Genomic DNA, 22,854 nt, shown 5'->3' with positions numbered 1-22,854 from the left:
TCTGCGGAACAAGATTTCTCATCCAATCAGCATTCAGAATCTTGAAACGGCGCCCTCCTATTGGCTGAGCATAGAAAAATATAGGCGGGATTTCTGCAGACCAGCGAGACCAACAAACCATCGACGTCGAAGTGTTGGGATTCATCGCGGCCTGGGGGATTGTTTCATGACAGGGAAAAGAAAACGTAACGTTACAAAGTATTTATTCGTTATTGTGTTTAATATTCTACCCGCGCGGAAAAAAACAACAACCAACCTTCAAACTCAGCCTGCTGCAAAGTCGCAGACGACTAGTCGATACGGCTAACGTTAGCTGACCGTCTCCACTGTGTGAAGCTAGCTAGCTACCGTTGCCTTTTAAACATCCTGTCGGAGACGCTGATATCCGATAGCTACTCACGTTAGCCCGACATTAAACGTTATTAAACGTTGCTGCATACATTTGAAACGTCTATGACGCGTTGTTAACTGGTTTTACACCGAAGCGACCGAGCCGGACCTGCAACTGGATCCTGCTTTCAATACACATACGTTGATGTGTTCACGGCTAACAACGTGCCTGAAGACGGTCTTCGCACCCAGTCATAACATCTTGTTGTCCCCCCCTCCTCCTCCTCCACCACCACCCCCTCCTCCACCCCCCCAGAAAGGGGCCCTCCCACGTGGTACCCTCACCTGCGCGGAGACCTGTAACGGGGCACGGGCGTTCGTTTGTCGGGCGTCCACACCGGCTAACGTTAGGTCATTTCCAAGGTGTCAGTTAGTAGAGTAAAGACGGATGTAGGTTAGAAAACACGATTTTATTTTTTTTATTTTTTATTTTTTAAACGATTGTCTTTCGCTTTTAGGATGAACGCTCGGAACTAGAGGTCGGTTGGTCAGGAAGGAGTCAAACAGAAGACCAGGAAGGAAATAGGAAATAACTACGACAGGCCATGGCCTATTCGAGCTACAGCAACCTCAGCAGGGCTCAGCTTACCTTTGAGTATCTGCACACAAATTCGTAAGTACCAGCTTTCCGGTAATTAATATGTTCTTCTTAACTTCGTACCACACATTTAATATAACTATTTAGAAGACTAGACCACCAACTACACATAGATATAGCTCATTATACCAGCTGCTCCATGTACATATTTTTGAAGGCCCAGAGATGGCTGAAGAGGTTACAACAGCTCTATGCCCAGCATTAATGATACCCTTGCACACCATTAATATATCTTACACCAAGGGTTAAACCATCCCAGAATGCCTTTTTAAATAGATGATTAGGTTCAATCCTGATAAAGCAGATAAACGCTGAAATCTTTGAACATGTTATCGGTTTGCATTTGTTACGACTTCACTTTCCCATCAAAAATAGTTTCCAGTCCGCTTGCATCAACCTTTTAATGTCATGTTAAAAGTGCAAGATATTTCTATTCATTTCTGTTTTCTAAACTCTACTCTGCTGGTTTATAATGTATGTGGTATGGGAAATATGTACAGCAGGAGGTTCAACAGCATTCACAGTCATGGTTTTAAAAGGCAGTTTCAACAGAGCAAATAAACCTCAAAATCATCTCTTGATGTATCCCAAATGAACCCTTGAACATTCAGTGGTGCACAAGTCAATGCTTTCAGAAACACAGGTGATGTCTGATTTAGGCTAATCTCCAAATACACTGTTTAGGGATTATGCACAGGTCCACGAGGTGGGCATTTATCATCAAATTTGACACTTCATCAAGTGGACAATTTACCACTTTGAAAAAAACAAGTAATTGTTCAATGATGTAATACTCTAAGTGACACTGACGCTGTGGTCAAATGGTTCCTAAATGAGTGAAAGGGTGATGAAGATATGTAATAGAGGCAGGATATTTTTCAATTTATAGTCCACACTGACATCAGTGCAGTGAAACAATAAACTTCACTGAAAATTCAATATGACTGTAAAAAAACACAAATAGTACAGTTTCCAATTTACTCCAAACTGCATCTTTTTTTATTTTTATTTTTTTATTATTATGCTCTGTAAAAGAAGTTTTTATATTGGCCAACGCATACACTTGTATATCTGTGATAGGTTGTCAGTGGGGCTCTAGCAAGCTCTACTTCTGATTGGTCAGTAAGTACAAAGATCTGTCTCAGGATGCTGAGGCGGAGCCTCAGAGGGATTAACTACTAGGGAAGCCTGTTAAAGGGCAAAGCACGTACAAAATAGAATGAGTGTTTTACAGTGAGCCAGGTAATGCACAATTTGGTAACAATCCTCTGTTCTGGTTTCATTGACACCTACAGTGGTGTGAAAAAGTGTTTGCCCCCTTCCTGATTTCTTATTTTATTGCTTGTTTGTCACACTTAAATGTTTCAGATCATCAAACAAATTTAAATATTAATCAAAGATAACAACAAATAAACACAAAATGCAGTTTTTAAATGAAGGTTTTTATTATTAAGGGAGAAAAAAAAAATCCAAACCCACATGGCCCTGTGTGGAAAAAGTGTTTGCCCCCTCCTGTTAAAACATAACTTAACTGGTTTATCACACCTGAGTTGGATTTCTCTAGCCACACCCAGGCCTGATTACTGCCACACTTGTTCTCAATCAAGAAATCACTTAAATAGGACCTGTCTGACAAAGTGAAGTAGACCAAAAGATCAAACACTTTTTCACACAGGGCCATGTGGGTTTGGATTTTTTTTTTCTCCCTTAATAATAAAAACCTTCATTTAAAAACTGCATTTTGTGTTTACTTGTGTTATCTTTGACTAATATTTACATTTGTTTGATAATCTGAAACATTTAAGTGTGACAAACATGCAAAAAAATAAGAAATCAGGAAGGGGAAAAACACTTTTTCACACCACTATATGTCAAAACACTTGAGGACATAGAAGTTGCATAACTGAATAACGAACCCCACAGAAATGAACAATGTTGATTTCCGATCTTGTCAGAACATGATCTTTTATACATCCTCTTTTTCTGACCAGCTAGCCCTGTTAATTGTTACTGTTTTTTGTTGATCTGTTTTCAGGACAACCCACGAGTTCTTGTTTGGAGCCTTGGCAGAGCTTGTGGACAATTCAAGGTACCCACAATGATTTGCAACAGATCATGTAATTGTTGACAAATTTTGCAGCCTTGTACACTTGAACTAGCCCGATATCTTTGTTTTAGTAAAGGGAAAGTCTAACAGTTGTTTTACGTTTTCTTTCACAGAGACGCTAATGCCACCCGAATTGACATCTACACAGGTACGCCTCAGAGTATTTTATTTAATGTTTATTTGTGTAGGGACAAGTATGTAGCATAAACAATGCGACACACTACAGCATTTAGAGCCTAAGCTAATTTGCAATTCCCGTCCCTAGATGGGCCTTTAACATAAAGAAACTCAACAACTCATAACACATTCACAAGAGACAAACCAAATCATACACTCAACAATAGGTATATACAATCAAAACACAAAAGTTAACAAGAAATACAGAGCACCATAAAAAGGAGCACCAGATTATTCGTGACTACATGACTGACTCCCCCAGTTTCACAAATGTAAGCATACATATTGAGTCATTGCTCCTTAACCGTCTTTTGCTTTCCTGTTTTTCTGACAGAAAAAAGGCCAGAGCTGCGGGGTGGATATATGCTCTGTTTTCTGGATGATGGTATTGGAATGGACCCTAGTAAGTGTGATTAAATTACCAGACAAACAACTTAAAGCTACTCTTTAGTTCATATTTGTGTGGGTTCCTTGCAAGATTTTCTGGTGATATATGTATTTTGTGTGTGAAACACCTTTTTGGTATTAGATGAGGCAACCCATGTGATTCAGTTTGGAAAGTCAAGCAAACGGTCTCCAGAGTCCACTCAGATTGGCCAATATGGAAATGGACTGAAATCGTAAGTCCTTCTCCCAGTTCCTGAGTGATTATGATTTTGCACTGGTGTTTCTACAATTTCACATACAATTTAAATGTGTTTGTTCCCACAGAGGCTCTATGCGTATTGGGAAAGACTTCATTTTGTTCACAAAAAAGGACAACGCACTGACCTGCCTTTTCCTATCGAGGACTTTCCATGAAGAGGAGGGACTTGATGAGGTCAGAGTCAGCTGATAGATAGAACTATTGAGCATGTGATGTCATTTTTAATAAAACATACAAAAAAAGGGTTTAAATCATCTTCAATTGGATATGTGCCTAATTAATATATTTTTACAGTTAATTGATTTGTACAGTGAATGCACATAAACATGTGATGCAGTGACAATGGCAACATTTCACATTAGACACTTTTGAAAGTATTTTGACCGTCAACAAGTTCACAAACATATAGTGGAATGCAAACTATGTGAATTTGCAAGAAACTTGAGAGATTCAAAATTTGAGTTCACATCTGGGTCTATCCAGAACATGTGGAAAGTGAACTTCTGTGAACATTTGTACCTGAGGTTTTTTTTGTTTTAAAAAAAAAAATCTCTGCAGGTGATAGTGCCTCTCCCCTCCTGGGATCAGAAGACCAAAGAGCCACTGACTTCTGATCCAGAGAAGTATGCCATAGAGACGGAACTGATCTTCAAATACTCACCTTTTAAAAATGAAAAACAGCTGATGGAGCAGTTCAACAAAATCGAAAGCAGCAGTGGTAAGTAGGGCTGGGAGGTTACAAATGCAACTATTACAATATTTTGATCAAATACCTCTATCGGTATTACGAATCTGCTAAGAACATTACATAATTTCAATATAATGCAGCTTTTCAAACCAGAAAAAGACCGCATATCACAAAATTATGATATTTAAAATGATATGTCGTCTTCTATTGCAATACTGCCATATTATCAATATTGCCCTGCCCTAGTTGTAAGCAAACAAACGTGTCTCCATGGAAAGAGGTTAGTTTTGTGATGTCCATGGATTCAATACATTCCGTGAACTTTAGTGTCGGGGAGTAACGTGGTTAATATTGATTGTTACTTGCTTTTGTGTTGTATTTTATTTAAAGGTACTCTTGTGATCATCTATAATCTGAAGCTGATGGACAACAGAGAACCAGAGCTGGATGTAGAGACAGATCACCAGGATATACTGATGGCTGGGACACCTGCTGAAGGAGTGTGAGTCTTGTCATCACTTTGGGGGATTTGCAAAGGGATTTTATGAAACTATGCGGAGGACCCATATTTAGCACTTTACTGGTGTTTTATTTGCAGTCTTGAAATCCATAAGAAGATATTTTTGTGGTTTTAAGTACCAAAAACCATCTTGGTATAGTTTAACATCCCATTAATTCATCTCTTCCTTGGGGCTCTGCCAAGAACAGGCAGTTTTCTGTCTGTGGCTATATGGTGCATTTACATCAATGACCCTCTCTTCTGATTGTCTATTTTCTGAAGGAATCCAGCCCAAGCCAGCCACAAGTTTTCTTTAGTCTAATAGCTTTCCATCTCCACGATGGAATGATCGCTCAATGTTTCCTTTTTCCATAAAAGTTTGGACACTGAGGACAGACATATGACATGATCATAAGTTTGTGACATCACAAATTCACAGAGGTCCATACGACAGAGTTGTTGAATACAGGCTGTGCGCATGTCTCCATTGGCTGAGCAATTTAACACTCACAGTATTTTCAAGCACTTATACCTGCTTTATAATAATAGAGAAACGGAAATCTGAATTTATACAATGTGGGGCTTTGAACAAAGAAACCACTCGCCCATGGTGAAGGGAATTATGATTTCGACATGCATTCTTTTGATGTTGGTTTGCATTGATCATTAATGTTTGAGAATGTTGATGGATGTACCCCTACCCTTTACAGGAAGCCAGAGAGGAGGTCATTCAGAGCATATGCTGCTGTTTTGTACATCGACCCACGCATGAGGATTTTTATCCAGGGACATAAAGTCAGAACTAAGAGACTTTCCTGCTGTCTTTATAAACCAAGGTAATAAATAATAATGCACCATGCAGTGTCTGTAACTTGTTAATTGCAGTTCCAAGACTCTCATTGGTACTCTCCTTTTGTTAAAAGGGTTTATAGATACTCATCAACACGTTTCAAAACTCGCGCTGAGCAAGAAGTGAAAAAAGCAGATCACCTTGCAAAGATCGGTGAGTCAGTGGTGTAATAATTGGATGAATTCTAATTTTTGCTTTAGTTTTAGTTAACTCCACAATGTTGTGTTATTTATTTCAGCGGAGGAGAAGGCCAGAGAGGCGGATAGTAAGCGTGTGGCATTGGAGGCCAAATTAGGAGAGGACCTATCAAAAGATTCACGGGTAAGCAAGCAGGGCTATACTGGTTAAATTGTCAAATTGAAATATATTTGTGTGAATGCAAACAAGGTTTTAGGAACGTCAAGTTTAATTGCATCGTACCATCCAAGAAAAATAGCAATAAGTGCTTTTCATAAGACAGAAAAGGTATTAAGATAATAATAATAATAAAAAAATACATAAAAGAAACACAAGGCAATAAATATGATTCGTAAATGTTTTTTAAAAACAGTAAACTAAAATGTGATTAAGATGAGATGTAATAGAATACGAAATTAATCAGGAGATCTGCCTCTTTCTTTTGCTCCTTTAGGCAATTCTGAGAAAGGTTCAGGATTCAGCCATGATGCTTCGAAGGGATGCTGAAATGAAAAAAAGGATTCTTGAAGCCAAACAGAAGTATGATAAGCAAAACTGAAAAACATCCACTTTAAAGATGTAGACAGCTGTTGGAATTGTGTTTGTCATACCATCATCTGGTAATTTAAGAAAGTGACCTTTTAAATTAGATTTTTGGATTTTTATTTTCTCACATATAAATGATGTTATATTCATATAAATATGTTAACTGAAGTTTACCGTCTTGTTTGCGTGTTAAGAGAACAGTAGATTGAGCTTCAAAAAGAATCCCCAAACGAAGCACTTTAAAGTACTGTCCTTTCAGTCTCCTTTTTTGTTTTTTTGTCGTTTTGCAGAGCATTGAAGGAGCCCAAGGAGTTGCATTTTATATTTGGAGTGAACATTGAACAGAGGGACCTGGATGGGATGTTTGTGTACAATTGCTCTCGTCTCATCAAGTTGTATGAGAAGACGGGGCCTCAGCTAGAGGGAGGCATGTGAGTGAAGGACACAGAGACAGAAAAGTGTCATTGAAGGATCAAAATCAAATGTTTAACAATAATGTGGTCTGTGTTTCAGGGCATGTGGCGGTGTGGTCGGAGTAGTGGATGTCCCATATTTAGTTATTGAGCCTACTCACAACAAACAGGACTTTGCGGATGCTAAAGAGTATCGACATTTACTAAAATCCATGGGGGAGCATTTAGCTCAGTACTGGAAGGACACCAACATTGGTAAGTTTTCTTTAAATTCTGGATTTCTGTCATCAACTCTACCTAACCTGTACAGTTAAAACAGAAAAATAATCAAACCTTACAAACAGGTTAGTGACAGATTGTCTGAGTCACGTCAAGAGATTCAGAACTCTCTCTGATAAACGGGTCAGTCGAGATATAATTCCATATGATGCAGAATTTTATATTTTGAAAAGTGATTTTCGGGGCTGACATTGTAACCAAAATACTGAGATCCTGAACTCGGATCAATAACCACAGCAAGCTTAATACAATAATAATTAATGTAATGATTTGGAAAACCCTGATTCTTCAACATATCAAGAGCAGGTTTAACACCTTTTTAATGTGCTGTTCTCTTTAGATCAGCTGATCCTCTTACCATTGTCACGTCCAAGTCCCAATCTCTGTAGAAATCCATTAATAGCTTTGGCAACGTGTTACCATCCAATCTTGAGAGGTGCAACTTCTTTAAATGAAGAAAGGTTGATTAAACAGGTCATTAAACATGTTGTCAGTATCACCAAGGAAAATTGCCTGAACCTGCGTGTGACCCTTTTCCTGGATGCATCACACTGCCCTCCCGATCACTCTTCAGTGTGAACGCCGTTGTTAACGGTCTTCATCGAAGGCATTAGTGGTAGAGTTGTACACATGAATCATGATGGAAGTAGTTCAACCCCTTTTTTTCTTTCACACCTTCACGCTTCATCGCTGGTTGGATAATCTGTTTTGGAAAGTTAGAAAATTTTGACAGTTTCAGTCGCTGACAACCACTTTATTTGGAACATACTTAAGCTTTGAGGGGATCTAGGCCCAATTGATAACTGTCCTATTTGATACAGGTGGCATCAGCAAGGCAAGGACCGAGAGAGGGAGAGACAAAAGTAGCGTAATAATTGAGCTAGAGCAGAAGTGTAAGTAAATGTTTTGTGGGCGCTGCAGTGAGGGACAAGTAGGAAAGTGTTCTGTTCCACTTCGGGAATGACCATTTACACCTTTTACTCTATTTAGTTTGTGTCTGATTTTAACAAGCAACTTTTTGCTGAGAGTATTTGTGTTTTGTTATACAGCTCAAAAAGGCATAGTGAAGTTCTGGGATGAATTTGGCTATCTGTCTGCCAGCTGGTCTGCACCCCCATCATCGGAGTTGAGATACAAGAGACGTCGCGCCATGGAGATCCCACTCACTATTCAGTGTGGTAAGTTACAGACTCGGGCACAAATTTACAGACTTCCTTCATCTGAACAAAGCAACTTGCTGCAACACATGTGATCTCAAACTTACTCTGATCGTGTATTTGGTTTTCAGATAAATGTTTAAAGTGGCGAACGCTGCCGTTCCAGATGGATGCTGTGGACAAACGCTACCCAGACAGTTGGGTGTGTCTCATGAACCCCGACAGCAAACAGGACAGGTGCTAACACAATGAAATCTTATTGGATGTCTATAATTCAGTTGAACTTTTCTTGTTACACGTTCCGCATGCTTGTTTTGTCATTTTGTTCACCGAATTGCTGTTTTATATGATGTTGGTGTATTTTGGGTTTTTAGATGTGATGCTCATGAACAGAAACAGAATTTTCCATGTGGTGTTTTGAAGAAAGACAAGGCAACAGCTGAAGACAAACAGAAAGAGCTAGTAGAGAAAATCAAACAGCAGCAGGACAAATTAAACACTTTGCAGGTATCTCTACCATCTTTTGTTGTTTGTCTTTGTTTTGTGTAACAGGAAATAAACATTTTATTTACTCTTAACAGAAAACCACCACAATCAAATCTGCAGCAGATGTAAAAAAGCTCCCACTGGAAGTGAGCATGAAACCAACAGAGAGCCCCTCTCAGGTACAAACTCCCTGTAACTCTTATAGTCTTATATTATTAATAATTCTATTAGCATTGGAATAAAAAATATGTTGTTTTGTGAACAGTTCACCTTCCTGACACCATTTGATTGCACTTTGAAAGAAGTTCAATACAAACAACCTAGTGCCAATTTATTGTTCTTTTTTTGATGATTTATCTACAAATTTAGCACATTGTAACTTGCTTTTGATGGAGATTTTTTTTTTAAATTTATTTATTATCTCACTGAAATGATTGTTTGTTTTGTCTCCTTTTATCACGACACCAATTTAGGCAACTAGGTCTTCTGAAAGGTCCATAGCGCGGCCACGCTCCCCACCTCTCCCAGCTCACCTCAAAAATGCCCTGAGTGCTCCTCCAGCACGTACATCTACTCCACGCTCTTCCCGAACTCCCGCCCCGCCGAGTCCATCGCCAAGAGTTGAACCATCCAGGTCCAGAGCTGCAGCAAAGGCATCTACACCTGCAGCAAAGCCTGTGCCCAAAGCTACAGCCAAAACAACCCCATCCAGCCGCGGCTCTCGGGTAAGTTACTGGTTTGACGCAATGGGTAACGGAATTTAACATGGCTGCATGTGGAAGTTAAATCCCAAAACATTGTGAAATTGTGATAATTGTCTCCTTAAATAGGCATCTACCAAAGCATCATCTGTCAAACCAGCAGCTGCTGGACAGCGCAAGAGAATAATAGAGCAGGAGGACAGTGAGGAAGAGAAAGAAGATGACGACGACGAAGAAGAAGAAGAAGAGGAGGAGGAGGAGGAAGAACACAGTGAGGAGGATAGTGAAGAAGAACCTCAGACAAAGAAATCCAAGATGGCCACAGCTGCGAGTAATCGCGGTAAAGTGGTAGAGAAGGTCCCACCTCCCAAACGTGGCAAGATCGACGAGGTAACCTCACAATGTCGTTCACACACGAGTGGATCCTTCTTGGCATCTGGTCAGCAACACTGTAGTGCAGATTTGTGATACTACTGAAAATATATCTGTAGAAAAGTTTGACACAAAAGAAGATGGTGAACATGGTGTACAAAATGAGAGGAGTAACACCGCATAGACCCTTGAGGTGTTCTCCTCAATCTTGTGTGTGGTGTAGTGTGCAACAGCATCACAGCACTGTTCAGGTGTTTGCTGCCGTCTTTTTCCTGCTGCTGCTTGCTTTTCCTCCGTCTGTACCACGTCTTTGCGTTGAGAATTTTATTCCAGAAAGCAAACGAGTACAATTGTAAAAATCGAGATGGTTGCTTGTTTGCTGCATCATTATATCTGCATTCATTCCTTTGCTATATATGAAAAAAGCTTACTCGCCTACTTCCCTTATCTTTATTGTTATCCATAAAGACAAGGGCAACTAACAACAACTCAAGTTTAACATTAAAAAGAAATGCTACACTCTACAAAAACAAGCTGTAACTACTGTTTGCCTGTCAGTGGTTTTACATTAATTTGATCTTTTATATTAATTTATGTGGGAAAATCAGTTAGAGACATTTTTATTCATCTGCCATAATCCTGATAAGTGCCGATTCAATGATATTATTTATGGAGCATAGGTACAATGGCAAACTGTCTTGCAATCTGGGCATTGTATTCGGATTGCATACTCCTGTTCCTTTGGACAAATCATAGCAGGAGACGTTGTACTAAAATGCAGCGAGTCCTCCTTAATTAGCTCACAACACTATTTTAGTGGATGTGAAGACAGTTTCATGTTCAAATAGTGAAGAAAACAAGGAACTATGGGAATTCCTGGGTGGCTAAGTGGGTTACTGAACCTCCAATCAGAGCCCCTCTGCTGTTGACCTTGCAGGTTAAAACACGCTCTCAGCCTGAGAAGAAAGGGGTTCCTAAACCCACACGGCAGCTACCAACCACACCAACCTCTGTCCCTAAAGAAAAGGTTAGCTTCGCTGGGTCCCTCTCTCCATGACCTGTGAACAGAGCTGGGCTACATCTACTCTCAACTTCTAACAATCATGACCACTTATCTTTCAGCTCCTATGGGTGTATTGTCAGATTAACGCTTTCATCATTCTCCTAACATAGTGACAGTTCTCTTCCACTGAGCATGCTCACTCTTTCCCAGCGACCGAGATCATTTTGGGACTTTTCATTAAAAGGGTTGCAGATGATTTCTCACTAAAACATCTCTGTCTAGTCAATGAAACCGTTCTCTTACTGGTGGTGACACATTATTTTTTATTATTATTTATTTATTTTTATTTTTTTGCAGGCACCAGAGAAATCTCCACAGCAGGAACCAGAGAACGACACTAAAAACACTCAGAAAGGTGAGGTGATGGACTGCTCTATACTGACGTGTACCACACAGGACGGGAGAGAGTGGATTTTATACTTGTACTTATACTAAGTTTTTTTAGTTTTTCCCCCTGCAGATAAGGGTCTGCTGGTTGAAGTGCGCGTCAATAAGGAATGGTACACCGGCAAAGTCATTGCTGTGGAGACGAATAAACAGAGCGTTCGCTGGAAAGTTAAGTTTGACTACGTACCTCGATCCACCCCTAAAGACCGATGGTAAGATACAGTGTCGGGGAAGGCTGCATTCTGAACATGCTTTGTTGACATGCCTTGTGATTAACGTGCTACGTGCGTCTTTGTAAAGGGTTTTTAAGGGGAGCGATGAAGTCCGGCTGATGCGGCCACCATCTCCAAACTCTCAGACACCCGACACCCAACAGGACGCGGAGAAGGGGCCAGCAGCCATGGAGCCAGACACTACTCAACCAGGGACCAGTCGAGAGGTGACCGACAGCCTGGTCACCATGTTGAGGTGAGCTGGTTACAATGAATTATTGCTTTGATCACAGACCTTCCCGGGCACACGGTTTCAGAATCTGTCTGTATTGAAATGTTACAGCGCTGTGTTCACTGTCCTGTTCATGTTTCAAGGACAATGCTGCGTTACTTCTTCCCTCCCGCGTTCCGGATTCCAAAGGACGATGTTAACACCATGACAGTCGAGGAGTTGGTGGCTTTTCCTTTGGTGAGATGGATAATGGATGATTTAATAGATTGATCCTTTGTCTAGAGAAGAACCCAAGTGTAAAAAAAAATAAATGCTATTTTAAATTTAAATCAATAAAATTATCAGATACTGGAGAGGATCCAGCACCACCACAGATTGAAATTATAGTTGAACATATTTGCATCTTACTGCTATGTCTTGTTCCCCAGAATATTGAGTGTTTGTATCATTGTGTTTTTCACCCTCCATTTAGAAAGAGTATTTCCAGCAGTATGAATCGGGTCTCCAGTCGCTGTGTAATTCGTACCAGAGCAGAGCCGATGCCAAGGCCAAAGCTGTTGAAGAGAAAAGCAACAGCACTGAGGTGAAACTGAAGGAGGCAGACGAGAAACTACAGAAACTACGAACAAATATTGTAGCACTTCTGCAGAAAGTACAGGAGGTAAGACTACTTACTAGTTATCTGCACATTATTAATGAAACTAAATCTTTCCAGAAAATGACCAAATATGCTGCACCAGGTGAAAATGGATGATAAACACACTCTGGCATGAAATCATGTTGTCCTTTTTTTATACACTTTTAGGACATTGACATAAACACAGATGATGAACTTGATGCCTACATAGAAGACCTCCTTACCAAGGGTGATTAAAGAAGACACAAAACAAAATATAAAAGAGAAGAGGACATGGACATAAATAGGCAGTTTTCAATCTAGCCATTACTTGCTGACAATTGCCTGAGGACCCATTCTCAAGTGTAGTTGGCTGTTAATATTTGGGGATGTTTTCTTTGTTGATCCCTCCACTTGTTAAATCAGATTGTCATAAGTTTGATTGTTTTATTTTTGAATTGTTGCGTATCCTCTTGGGTTTTGGTTTTCTTTTTAGTCCTTTTTATATACCTTCCCTTATACATGTTAATCTATGTTTAAGACACCCTATCCTTATTGAGTTTTGGAATAATTTGTGTAGGTTTACTACGATGTATGCTCCCTTTTATATAGTCATGTAATGGTTTGACAAACTACATTTGTTCCTTCTTTTGGTTCATTGTTAGGTGAGTATTGACCACACCAAATGACTCGAGGACTGACCTGTGCTCTGTACGAAAACCTGTACTTAAACAGTAACTTTTATTTTTGTACACTAAAAACACTTCAGTGTTCCCATTATCTTCCTCCAACCTGGACAGCAAACCAGGTAAATATTTTACTGTTGGCTGATGTGCTACATCCACAAACAAGAACTTCTTACTGGGTTTTATCAGTATGAATATCCCCTAAAATCTCTTCTGCATTTAAGCTATGACTGTTCTGTGTTTATTTTTGGAAGAAGAAAAAAATCGCAGTTGAATGCAAAACTGTGTTCATAGTTATTCAGTGCCTGTGTCCTTGTTTTGAACAGATTTTTAACATGTAATGGAGACGTTTTATTAAACAGTGCATGCTTTCAGTCTTGTTGTTCTGATTAGAACAAAGGATTCTGTATTTTTGACAAATATTTACTTAGTACAATAAAACAGGTTCAGCAACATATGTCTGTATGTGGTAAATAACAACATATTGGTTATGGGGACTTTACATTTACTTGTACATTTTGTGTAAAGTATAAAGTTAAAAGGCAAGCCATTAAAAATGTTAGTTTCATAAACATATTGTTCTTGCAGTGGTTTAGTTTTCACAGCTTCTGTGATCACTTGAGATTTCTGTCACCATCCCTGTAAAATAAAGGTGAATGATTTTGTTTGTGGTGCTGAAAGCATTGAAAAATTGAAATTGTTGAATTCAGCAATGTGACTTTTATGGCAACCCGTGATGGTGTATTCTGTGGATTGCCTGTTATTAACTCTTGAAGTTTTTAGCTCAGGCACAGACTGATCCTGAGTGCCTTAGCACACAAACAGCTGGCAGCAACTATGAGGAAGTCACTGCATTCAAAGGTATTCAAAATGGCAGATTTAACTCCCTAATTTTAGCCATTTGGAAATAGTTTGCAACCCAGGTTTCCAAATTTCACCATTAATGGTAGAAAAATTCACAAATGACAATGAATGCATGACATCGTTTCTGAGTAACTTTGCTTTAAGAATTTAACAGAAGTAAAAAATATAATTTTGAGGCACTTGTACTTTACGTGATTATTTTCATTGGATACCACTTTATATTTCCACTCCACTAAATTTCAGCTGGAAAGATTGCATTTTCTATTCCACTACATTTGTTTGAGTGCTTTTATTATTTTGTGTGGTCAGGGTCACATTTCAGATGTCTGAGCTGTTAACAGCTCCCACAAACACTTTTTACCTGTAAATTCTTCACGTGGTTTGATTTTATTAATGATTAAAATAATCCAATATCTCGGCAAAAATGAAAAATAAGAGAAGTAAAAAAAACTGAAAATGGATTTGTGGTGAAGTATTTTCTTTCCTCTCCTAGTAATCCTCTGACCTCCCCTCAGATTCATGGATATAAAAGTAGTTCAAACCAGCTACAACAGTAACGTGCTGATTACACACTGATGTTTCAGTATTATTAATCTAATGATGACAAAAATAATTAAATATCAGTCAGAGGGACCAAAGCAGTACTTGTACTACTTCAACTACATTTGAGTAGGAATTTCCATGCAGACCATTTACTTGTAATGCGGCAGGTTATGTTCCCTTGAGTGTGTTGGTGTTTTTCTGCCGCCGCGGCTTGTTCAACTTCGCTCACACATTAAAACTAACGAGCTTTTATTTTGAAGGCGAAGGTTTACAGCTGTGATTGTAAACACTGCAAGCTCGGTTCACATTCGGTAAGACTATCATGTACTTTGCATTTGTTAAGCTTACATTTGTTTGGCAGGTGATTCTGTGTTGAACGAGTTTGTCAACTTGCTAAAAGGCATTGTGTAAAGCTCTGTTCAAAAAGAAAGCTTCGTTTTGGACTGAGCTTGTTTTATTAACCGCTGTGTTGCCAGCTTGCAGAGGGAAGCAGTTAGCAAAGCGTTTATAAACCCGTATTAACCATTAGACTAGAATTTAATAAGGTAAAAATAAACCTAATATAAATAGAGAGCTAATATTTGCATAAATAGAATATGAACTTTCAAATGAACTCTGACCCACTTTTGTCCTGTGTTTTTTGTGATCTTCACACTGGCCGGAAGTTAGCCGAATTGCATTATTATTTCAGTTTTGTAATTATTCTCAATTAACTAGTTTTGTAAACAAGTGTTTTATGTTGTTAAAAACGTACATTTACAATTGTGAGCTAAGAAGATCGTAGCAGGACAATGTTTATTTGTGGAGCAATTTATCTTAAAACTACCATATATGTAAATTAAAGAGAAGTTACACATCCATAAATAATCCTGAAATAATTTAAGGGTTAAAAAAAAAAAATCAGTAGATTATAACCTGTTTTAAATAACATCATTGTTAAAGGAACAGAGACCAACAATCTCGGGGTGTGGATGATCCTGTAATTGACTGGCATCAGTTGACCACTTCATTTAATGGCGTTGTGCTGACTCCCTGTTCTCTCTTCAGACTGCAGGTCTTGAGTCATGTCGGTGCGCTCAGCTCTCCTGCACCGACGCGCAGCGGTAGGCCTCTGCACATTGTGGCATGGTGTTCCTCGCTCACTCATCCACATCAGATCAGCCAGTGCAGCTGAGCCAGGACAAAAAAGATCTGATGAAGAACAACTCTGGGAGGCCGCTGGGTACCGGCCCTTTACCCGAGCCAGGATAGGATCTTTCTTTCAGGACAGCCCAGTGCTGAAGAACCCTTTTCTAGAGGATGCCTTGCTCAGAGGATACCTGAGGAGACACCTGCCTCATGAGGTGAGCAGGGAGCACAGCTGTGCCTTCAGTTGCAGTTGGAAATGTACTAAACGGAAAATACACGACACAACGCTACATTGAGATCCTCTGTAGTACCTGAGAAAGACTGTTGTAGTAGTTTTAGAGGCTAAGAACAGCAGGGCTCAGCTTAACTAATGATATACATATAAAGTGTATATTATAATATTATAACATCGTCTTTTGATACAAGCCGTTGGATTTGTTTTGATTAGCTGCCAAAGAAAGTTCAGCATATTCAAAGCACGGTAAATTAAAAAAAATTATTACGTAAAACTTCACTTTTGTGTGATGCATATTTTTCCCTTACGTTGACAAGTAAGTCATTTTCTAAATCCAAACCGTTAATACCAAAGCAAGTTTGACTCTAGGCTCCATTTAAGTAGTGTTTAAAAGCACTTCAATTTGTGACAACTGGAGCTGGACACGATGTTTTTTGTCAAACCTGCTGAGGTCTTGTTTATAATCTGATTGATTTTATGCATCTAAACTTGTTCACAGGCGGTTTTCTCAGACTTGTGTTCATTTGGAGAGCGCATGGCCAAAGACGTGGACGGCTGGGGTCGAGAGTGTGAAGTCACTCCTCCACGATTGGTGCACTTTGATCCCTGGGGTCGCAGAGTTGACCACATTGTGACTTCCCCGGCCTGGAAACGCATGAAAGACCTATCAGCTCAGGAGGGACTGGTTGCCATTGGCTACGAGAGATCATTTGGGGAGTGGAGGTCAGGGGGCCTTTCAATTGCAGTATTCTGTTCAGCTCATATGTCATACTTCAGTCAATACATGTTGTGTATATGTGTGTTCCAGTCGTGTGTACCAGATGAGCAAGTTGTATATTTTCTCCCCCTCATCTGGCCTCTACACTTGTCCTCTGGCCATGACTGACGGCGCTGCAAAAGTCCTCCAGGTGTGCTCAAACTAACATGACTGCCAACACAAACATTATCCTCAGCTGCAAACCAAGCATTCAGCATACAATTTTGGGATTTACTGATCTCTCTGCAACTCTACAACATTTTAACGAACGTTGAAAATTATTATGGGACTGAAGTGATTGTACAGAAACCTGATTGCATACAATCAAGAAACATTTTCTGTAAATGTTTTTTTACAGAAGCATCTGCGCATGACAGAGCGTGACATGACAATAATGAAAGGAAAGACATATTCTTAGTAGCTCTATCCAAACTTGGACTAAAACTGAACTTAATCAATTCAAAACAAGGTTTCCACAGCTTGTGGGGCTTGCAAACTAATGCTCAAAGCAAGGAAAAGTTGTGTGCCCTTGTGAGCGTGCCCTCATCATGAATAAATTAAAAAATATGCCTGCTCTTTTAAAAAAATGTACTGTACAATTAGAGAATGAGGGGTGGATTACTAAATAATTTAGCAGCTCCATTTAAACTGGGATTTTATCTTAATGGGATCCTTGTTTTGTTTTTTGTTTTTTTAGCTTGCAATCATAGTGATTAATTGTTTGGCTGTGTATGAGAAGTCCACAGGTGTCTTGTGGCCTGTAGAGGAAGCCTACAGTCGTTTGACCAGCCGTAAGCCTGAACGTTTCTGGACGTCAGGGCAGTGGATGACGGAGAGACAGGGAGGATCTGATGTGGGTCAGTAGTGACACTCACATTTGTTCTATGAGAACCAGTTTGTGTATTTGAAAGAGTTCAAAGGTCACGACAGTGGTTAAGATTTTATAAGGAAAATCTTCTAAACTCCTAAAATGATATCCAGTGTGTCCCAGTGACAGTTCATTGTTGTCACGAGTTATCTGTGGAGGCAGCTACAGCTTTTGGGTTTTGTCATATAGTACATTGTAATGCTTCATGATTTACCTGTCATTGTCCCCAGCCAGCGGCACTGAGACGGTGGCTGTTCCCCAAACAGATGGTTCATACAAACTACACGGCTTCAAGTGGTTCACGTCTGCTACAGATGCAGATATGACTCTCACACTGGCCAGAGTGCAGGACAGAACAGGAGCAACTACACCGGTACTGATGACTTCTTTCACGAATCTGTCACCGCACACTGTGAAAGAGCTTTCGTTGACTCTTTGCTTGTCTATGTCCCACAGGGTAGCAAGGGTTTGTCTCTTTTTTATGCGGAGGTGAGTCGAGACGAGGAAGGCCGACTGAGGGGCGTAGAGGTACAGAGACTGAAGGACAAGCTGGGAACGCGACAGATGCCGACTGCTGAGTTACTGCTGGATGGCCTGCCAGCACAAAGGGTCATTGTTGATTACACTAATGATAAACTGTGTACTCCTTCTCTAGCCTCTGTAGATCTAATCAATAACACTGTTTCAACAAAGTCAGGTTCAGCTTACTTGGTTTATACTAAAGTGCAGTGGGAATAAGCAGGACCTTTCTGCGTTACTCTGCCAAAATGGAAAATTCACGGTGATCTTGTTTTTCAGTCCTCTATAACAAGAAGTCATTGACCACAACAAGGCTAGAAGTAAACCAACATAAACAACCCTTGATTTCCCATTTCATCTTTATGTCAGCTTGTAAATACACAAAGCAACTTGCATGATATTAGGATTTTATTCCACCAACTACTGAGAAAATAATTTGTGCACAACTGCACCCGCTTCAAAAAGGCAGGTAGTACATAGTCAGCTTGTGTGAGATTATAAACTGTGATCGCTGCCAATGACGTGATCTGGCACGAGTCAGTGACAGCCAGACTAAGTCAGTCACAAACACCAGCAAACTGAAACAATAAGTACAGCCACCTGAAAGGTCACTGGGAGTTTTTTTTTCTGGACTGGTTTTGTGTTTTTAGTGTATTTAGCTGTGCATTCATTCCCCTGATCCATTTGAAGAGTCCATATAAAGGAAAGATAAAGAGGCGCTTCTTAATTCTAATATGAAAACTCTGTACTTAGGGTTCACTTGGATGTAATTTCTTAAAAGTTAATATTTTTTTCTCAATGTTAATGAATAGTGTAACAGTAAGCATACCCCATCACTTAGTCCCTTGACATACTACTGAAGCAGTTAGTAAACAAAAACATCAACGTACTGTCCCATTTTGTAGCGTCAGGAAATTGTACAGTTAGTATGACGTTATGTCAATCACACTGACTTTGAAATGTCACTGTATAGTGTATAACTTTTGTGTTTGTTTCCTATAAACCTTCTGGAGCGGTTTCTCCACCGTCCACAGTTTGTATAATTTTGTCGAGCAGTGAGCATCTTCTCCATTTCCTTTGTGCAGTTCATTGTGGGAGAACACTGTCAATTGACAGCACACTCACATTAGGGCTGAACATGTTGAATATTTGTGTATTATGGATTGGTTATACAGCTCTGCTTTATAAAAAAAAAAAAAAAAAACCTGCAGAACATTAGTTGCCACAAGTGGCTGCAGCGTGATCATTGTTACAAGCTGGAAATCTTTTCTTCTTTTTTTTTTGTAACTTTTAAACATTTGCAGCTAGGGTGTCTTTGCGTCTGCTCCACTGCAACAACCTTTCATTTGGAAAAACAATACAAAATGTTTCAGAAACAACACACCTTGTCCTCGTATGTCAAACTAAACTAGCTGAATTGTTTTGACATCAAATGACTATTTCAAAAATCTTTTGACATCTTAATCTGTTTTCTACAACAACAGCTCTCGGAGGAAGGGAGAGGTGTGGCCTCCATTGCTAACATGCTAACTATAACCAGGATCCACAATAGCATCTCTGCAGCAGCAGCAATGAGAAGGCAGGATAATACTCACACGTCTGCATTGCATCTTGCACTGATTTCTACTAACCCTACAAGTCAGCTGATTAACAACGTCTGTATTTGTGTGTATTCACAGGGTGCTCCAGTTAGCTCGTGACTATGCCAGTCGCCGCACTGCCTTTGGAAAGCTTCTTAAAGACCACCCACTGCACATGGGGACTCTTGCTAGAATGGAGGTAAGATGGTAAAGATGGGGGGAGGGAACAAACTGCACCAACTCTGGACTCTGCTTACCATCATGCCTCATCCATGTGTGCTCCTGACGTGGACAGGTGGAGACTCGTGGAGCCTTTCTTCTGGTGATGGACTTGTGTCGTCTGTTGGGCAGAGAGGAAAGCGGCACGGCGACCCAGCTTGATGCACACCTCCTACGTCTGCTCACCCCTGTGGTCAAACTGTACACTGGGAAGCAGGTGCACTCAGCTCGTACATGTGTGAAAATCTGGCAATTTTAATTGGGGGGGCCGCTGTGTAGACTTCTAATCTCAGGGTTGGGGCTCAATCCCCGCCTCTTCTTGTCCACATGATGAAGTGTCCTTGGGCAAGACACTGAACCCCAAGTTGCTCCCTATAGTAGGCAAGCACTTTGCATGGCAGCTCTGTTGCCCTTGGTGCCCGAGTATGTGTGTGAATGGAAATTAAATATTGTGAAGCATTTTATAGGAAAAAAGGCACTATATAAGTTCAGACTGTTTACCACTGATTGTTTTGATGTTTTGTTGTCACAGGCGGTGGCTGTGGTGTCGGAGGGTTTGGAAAGCTTTGGTGGCCAGGGCTACATCGAGGATACCGGGCTGCCTGGAATACTTCGTGATGCACAGGTGAACTCAACACCAACTATTCAACAGTCTCTCTGTAATTTTCAAGCTGACTTGTCTCTTTTCCTCTCAGGTGTTGAGTATATGGGAGGGTACAACTAATGTTCTGTCTCTGGATGTGCTGCGCTGTGTGGCTCGCAGCTCAGGAATGGTTCTTCACGCTTTCTTCACTCATGCCAAGGTACGGGTTCGAGAGCAGATCCTGTCTGGCAAGTTTGCTTACTATAGCCCATGAGGGAGCTGCACAGGGATGTGAGGTACACTTGTTTTCTTCTCCTTGTAGTCCCTGCTTGCCGATGCCTCGAGCGTTTCCTCGCTGGCCCCAGCTGTGGAGGCAGTCGGCGGTGCTCTCTCTGAACTGGAGGAATTTGTTCAGGTCGCAGCTACCAGGGGACCGAGCTACCTGGAACAAGCAGCCAGAGACCTGGCATACAGTCTGGCTCGCATCTACACAGGTGGGTACCACACACACACACACACACACACACACACACACACACACACACACACACACACACACACACACACACACACACACACACACACACACACACACACACACACACACACACATAAAACAAGTGCTGCAACAATTAGATGATTAATCAATCAGTTGATCAACAGAAAATCAACTGTCTGTTTCTATAATTGAATCATTGTTTTAAACAAAATGCCAAATATTCTCTGGTTTCAGCTTCTCAATTACGATGTTTGAATTTGTCACAAACTTTGGGACAGAGGTTCAAATATAACAAGCAGTTTGAAAACATTACCTTGGGCTGATGTACGTTCCATCTTACAGACAAACTAATCATCGAATTTATTAATAATAAAAATCAGTCAATCATCGTGTCATCTTGCCAAACAAAATCCCATTTTTCCGACACACACATCACTCTCTCTTTAATCTGTATGTTATAAGGTGCCCTTCTCATTGATCATGCATGCTGGAAAAGAGCTTCTCCATCTGACACCTACGCAGCTCTGAGGTAAAAAAAAAGAAAAGAAAATAAATTTAAATTAAATCACTCTACTCTCAAAAAATACAGCTCAAACTTTCATACATTTACCATATATGCTTTTATTTTCTGTGATCAGGTGGTGTGAACAGGAGTTGTGTCCTGTGGCAACTAAACAAGGGAGAGGCTACTATGATTCTAGCACGCCACCACTTGATGCTGCACTGGTCTACGACCGACCGATACAAGGCTGAATGATCATTGATTACTGATAGATTTCTGATTTAATCTGCCTTTACTGAGTCCCCACTCTAACACAGTGGCACACTGACAAATGTTATCACGGTTTTCCCAATATGTGAGGTCATTTTTTACAAAAAAATGAAAATCCAGTCCTGAAAAAAAATATAGCACTGAAATTGAGAATTGAGTTTTTAATACAATGTAGTTGGTTCTGTCTGTGTTGAGCATTTATGTGATTTAATATTTTGGATATAGAATATCTCAATTTTTGGCTGCAATAAATGGAGCTCTAAATTGAAATTTTTGCAGTGTGATTTTAGAGCCCTGAATGCTTAAAAAGTGCCTAATTAACATAAAACCCCAGAATTTTCACAGTTATGATCATTTCCACACGTATTACCCCTTAACAGCGACAGAAAGCGAACATCAACAGCCCACAGTGTAACTAGACCAAACTTCCAAAGGTTGGAGCTTTTTTTACATACATGCTGCCTTCTAGTGCTGTTGGAAAAAAATTATGTGCAAGATGTGTCAGCTCTGAAACTGTTAGAATAATGTGAACATGGCAATTTAACAACATTTAAATAATTGCTATTTCTTTTCAATTGTATTGAGATTCATTTACTTGTGTGTTTACTGAGTCATTGTGTTGTTGTTCCTTAAAACTGTAAACAAGGTTTAAGGAGAGCATGCTAACAATGCTGCCAAGTGTTGCACAGTAGCTTTTTAAAAATAAATTGATAAAAAAATAAAATAAGTACACACCCTGGTAATTTTTTTTCCGCTTCACTACATTTACTTTAAATGACTTGTAATTGTATTTCAAAAGCACATCGTACTTCTTTTTTCTCCACTGCGTGTATTTGACAGCTTTACCCATCAAACAGTAACAGTCAGGGAATTCCCTGCAGTTTACAGTTTTTGCCTTTAAAGAACGCTCTAGGAACGTTTTTTAAATGTTATTATTGTTGAAGATTGTGAAACCATTTAGGAACCTTCATGAAATGCTCCCTGAAGGTTATTTCAAGAAAGTAG

At 39.9% G+C, this 22,854-nt stretch overlaps 2 protein-coding genes across 7 annotated transcripts; both read left to right on the top strand.

The window, feature by feature from the left end:
* Positions 1-102: 102 nt before the first annotated feature.
* On the top strand, positions 103-13,854 carry morc2 (MORC family CW-type zinc finger 2). Of its 6 annotated transcripts, none has more exons than XM_069709426.1 (28): positions 103-185; positions 849-1,003; positions 3,024-3,077; positions 3,209-3,243; positions 3,607-3,675; positions 3,802-3,892; positions 3,984-4,092; positions 4,477-4,636; positions 4,997-5,108; positions 5,816-5,941; positions 6,029-6,108; positions 6,194-6,276; positions 6,587-6,672; positions 6,969-7,109; positions 7,192-7,346; positions 8,420-8,548; positions 8,659-8,764; positions 8,902-9,034; positions 9,109-9,192; positions 9,487-9,738; positions 9,844-10,104; positions 11,024-11,113; positions 11,447-11,504; positions 11,610-11,748; positions 11,837-12,004; positions 12,124-12,217; positions 12,453-12,641; positions 12,786-13,854. In XM_069709426.1, exons 2-28 carry the CDS (start codon positions 936-938, stop codon positions 12,852-12,854), a joined length of 3,141 nt encoding a protein of 1,046 aa, XP_069565527.1. In that variant the 5' UTR covers positions 103-185; positions 849-935; the 3' UTR covers positions 12,855-13,854. The 6 variants fall into 6 exon arrangements, with proteins under 6 accessions (XP_069565527.1, XP_069565523.1, XP_069565529.1 ...); XM_069709422.1 differs by having other exon boundaries at positions 11,595-11,748; XM_069709424.1 differs by having other exon boundaries at positions 117-198; positions 11,595-11,748.
* A 1,089-nt stretch (positions 13,855-14,943) lies between these two features.
* LOC138627283 (acyl-CoA dehydrogenase family member 11-like) lies at positions 14,944-22,583 on the top strand. The gene is made up of 15 exons (XM_069709513.1): positions 14,944-15,000; positions 15,737-16,032; positions 16,552-16,775; positions 16,861-16,960; positions 17,549-17,666; positions 17,908-18,050; positions 18,134-18,286; positions 19,681-19,775; positions 19,876-19,975; positions 20,072-20,212; positions 20,528-20,620; positions 20,691-20,798; positions 20,901-21,072; positions 21,540-21,606; positions 21,716-22,583. Exons 2-15 carry the CDS (start codon positions 15,754-15,756, stop codon positions 21,828-21,830), a joined length of 1,908 nt encoding a protein of 635 aa, XP_069565614.1. The 5' UTR covers positions 14,944-15,000; positions 15,737-15,753; the 3' UTR covers positions 21,831-22,583.
* Positions 22,584-22,854: the final 271 nt, after the last annotated feature.

The sequence above is a fragment of the Brachyistius frenatus genome, unplaced genomic scaffold (genome assembly GCF_029030835.1).
Source record: "Brachyistius frenatus isolate BFR_SWC_R1_liver_20210118 unplaced genomic scaffold, ASM2903083v1 Contig_83, whole genome shotgun sequence".
Taxonomy (NCBI): Eukaryota; Metazoa; Chordata; class Actinopteri; family Embiotocidae; genus Brachyistius; species Brachyistius frenatus.
The sequence above is the reverse complement of the archived record's forward strand: the minus strand, read 5'-3'. Positions and strand labels throughout refer to the sequence as shown.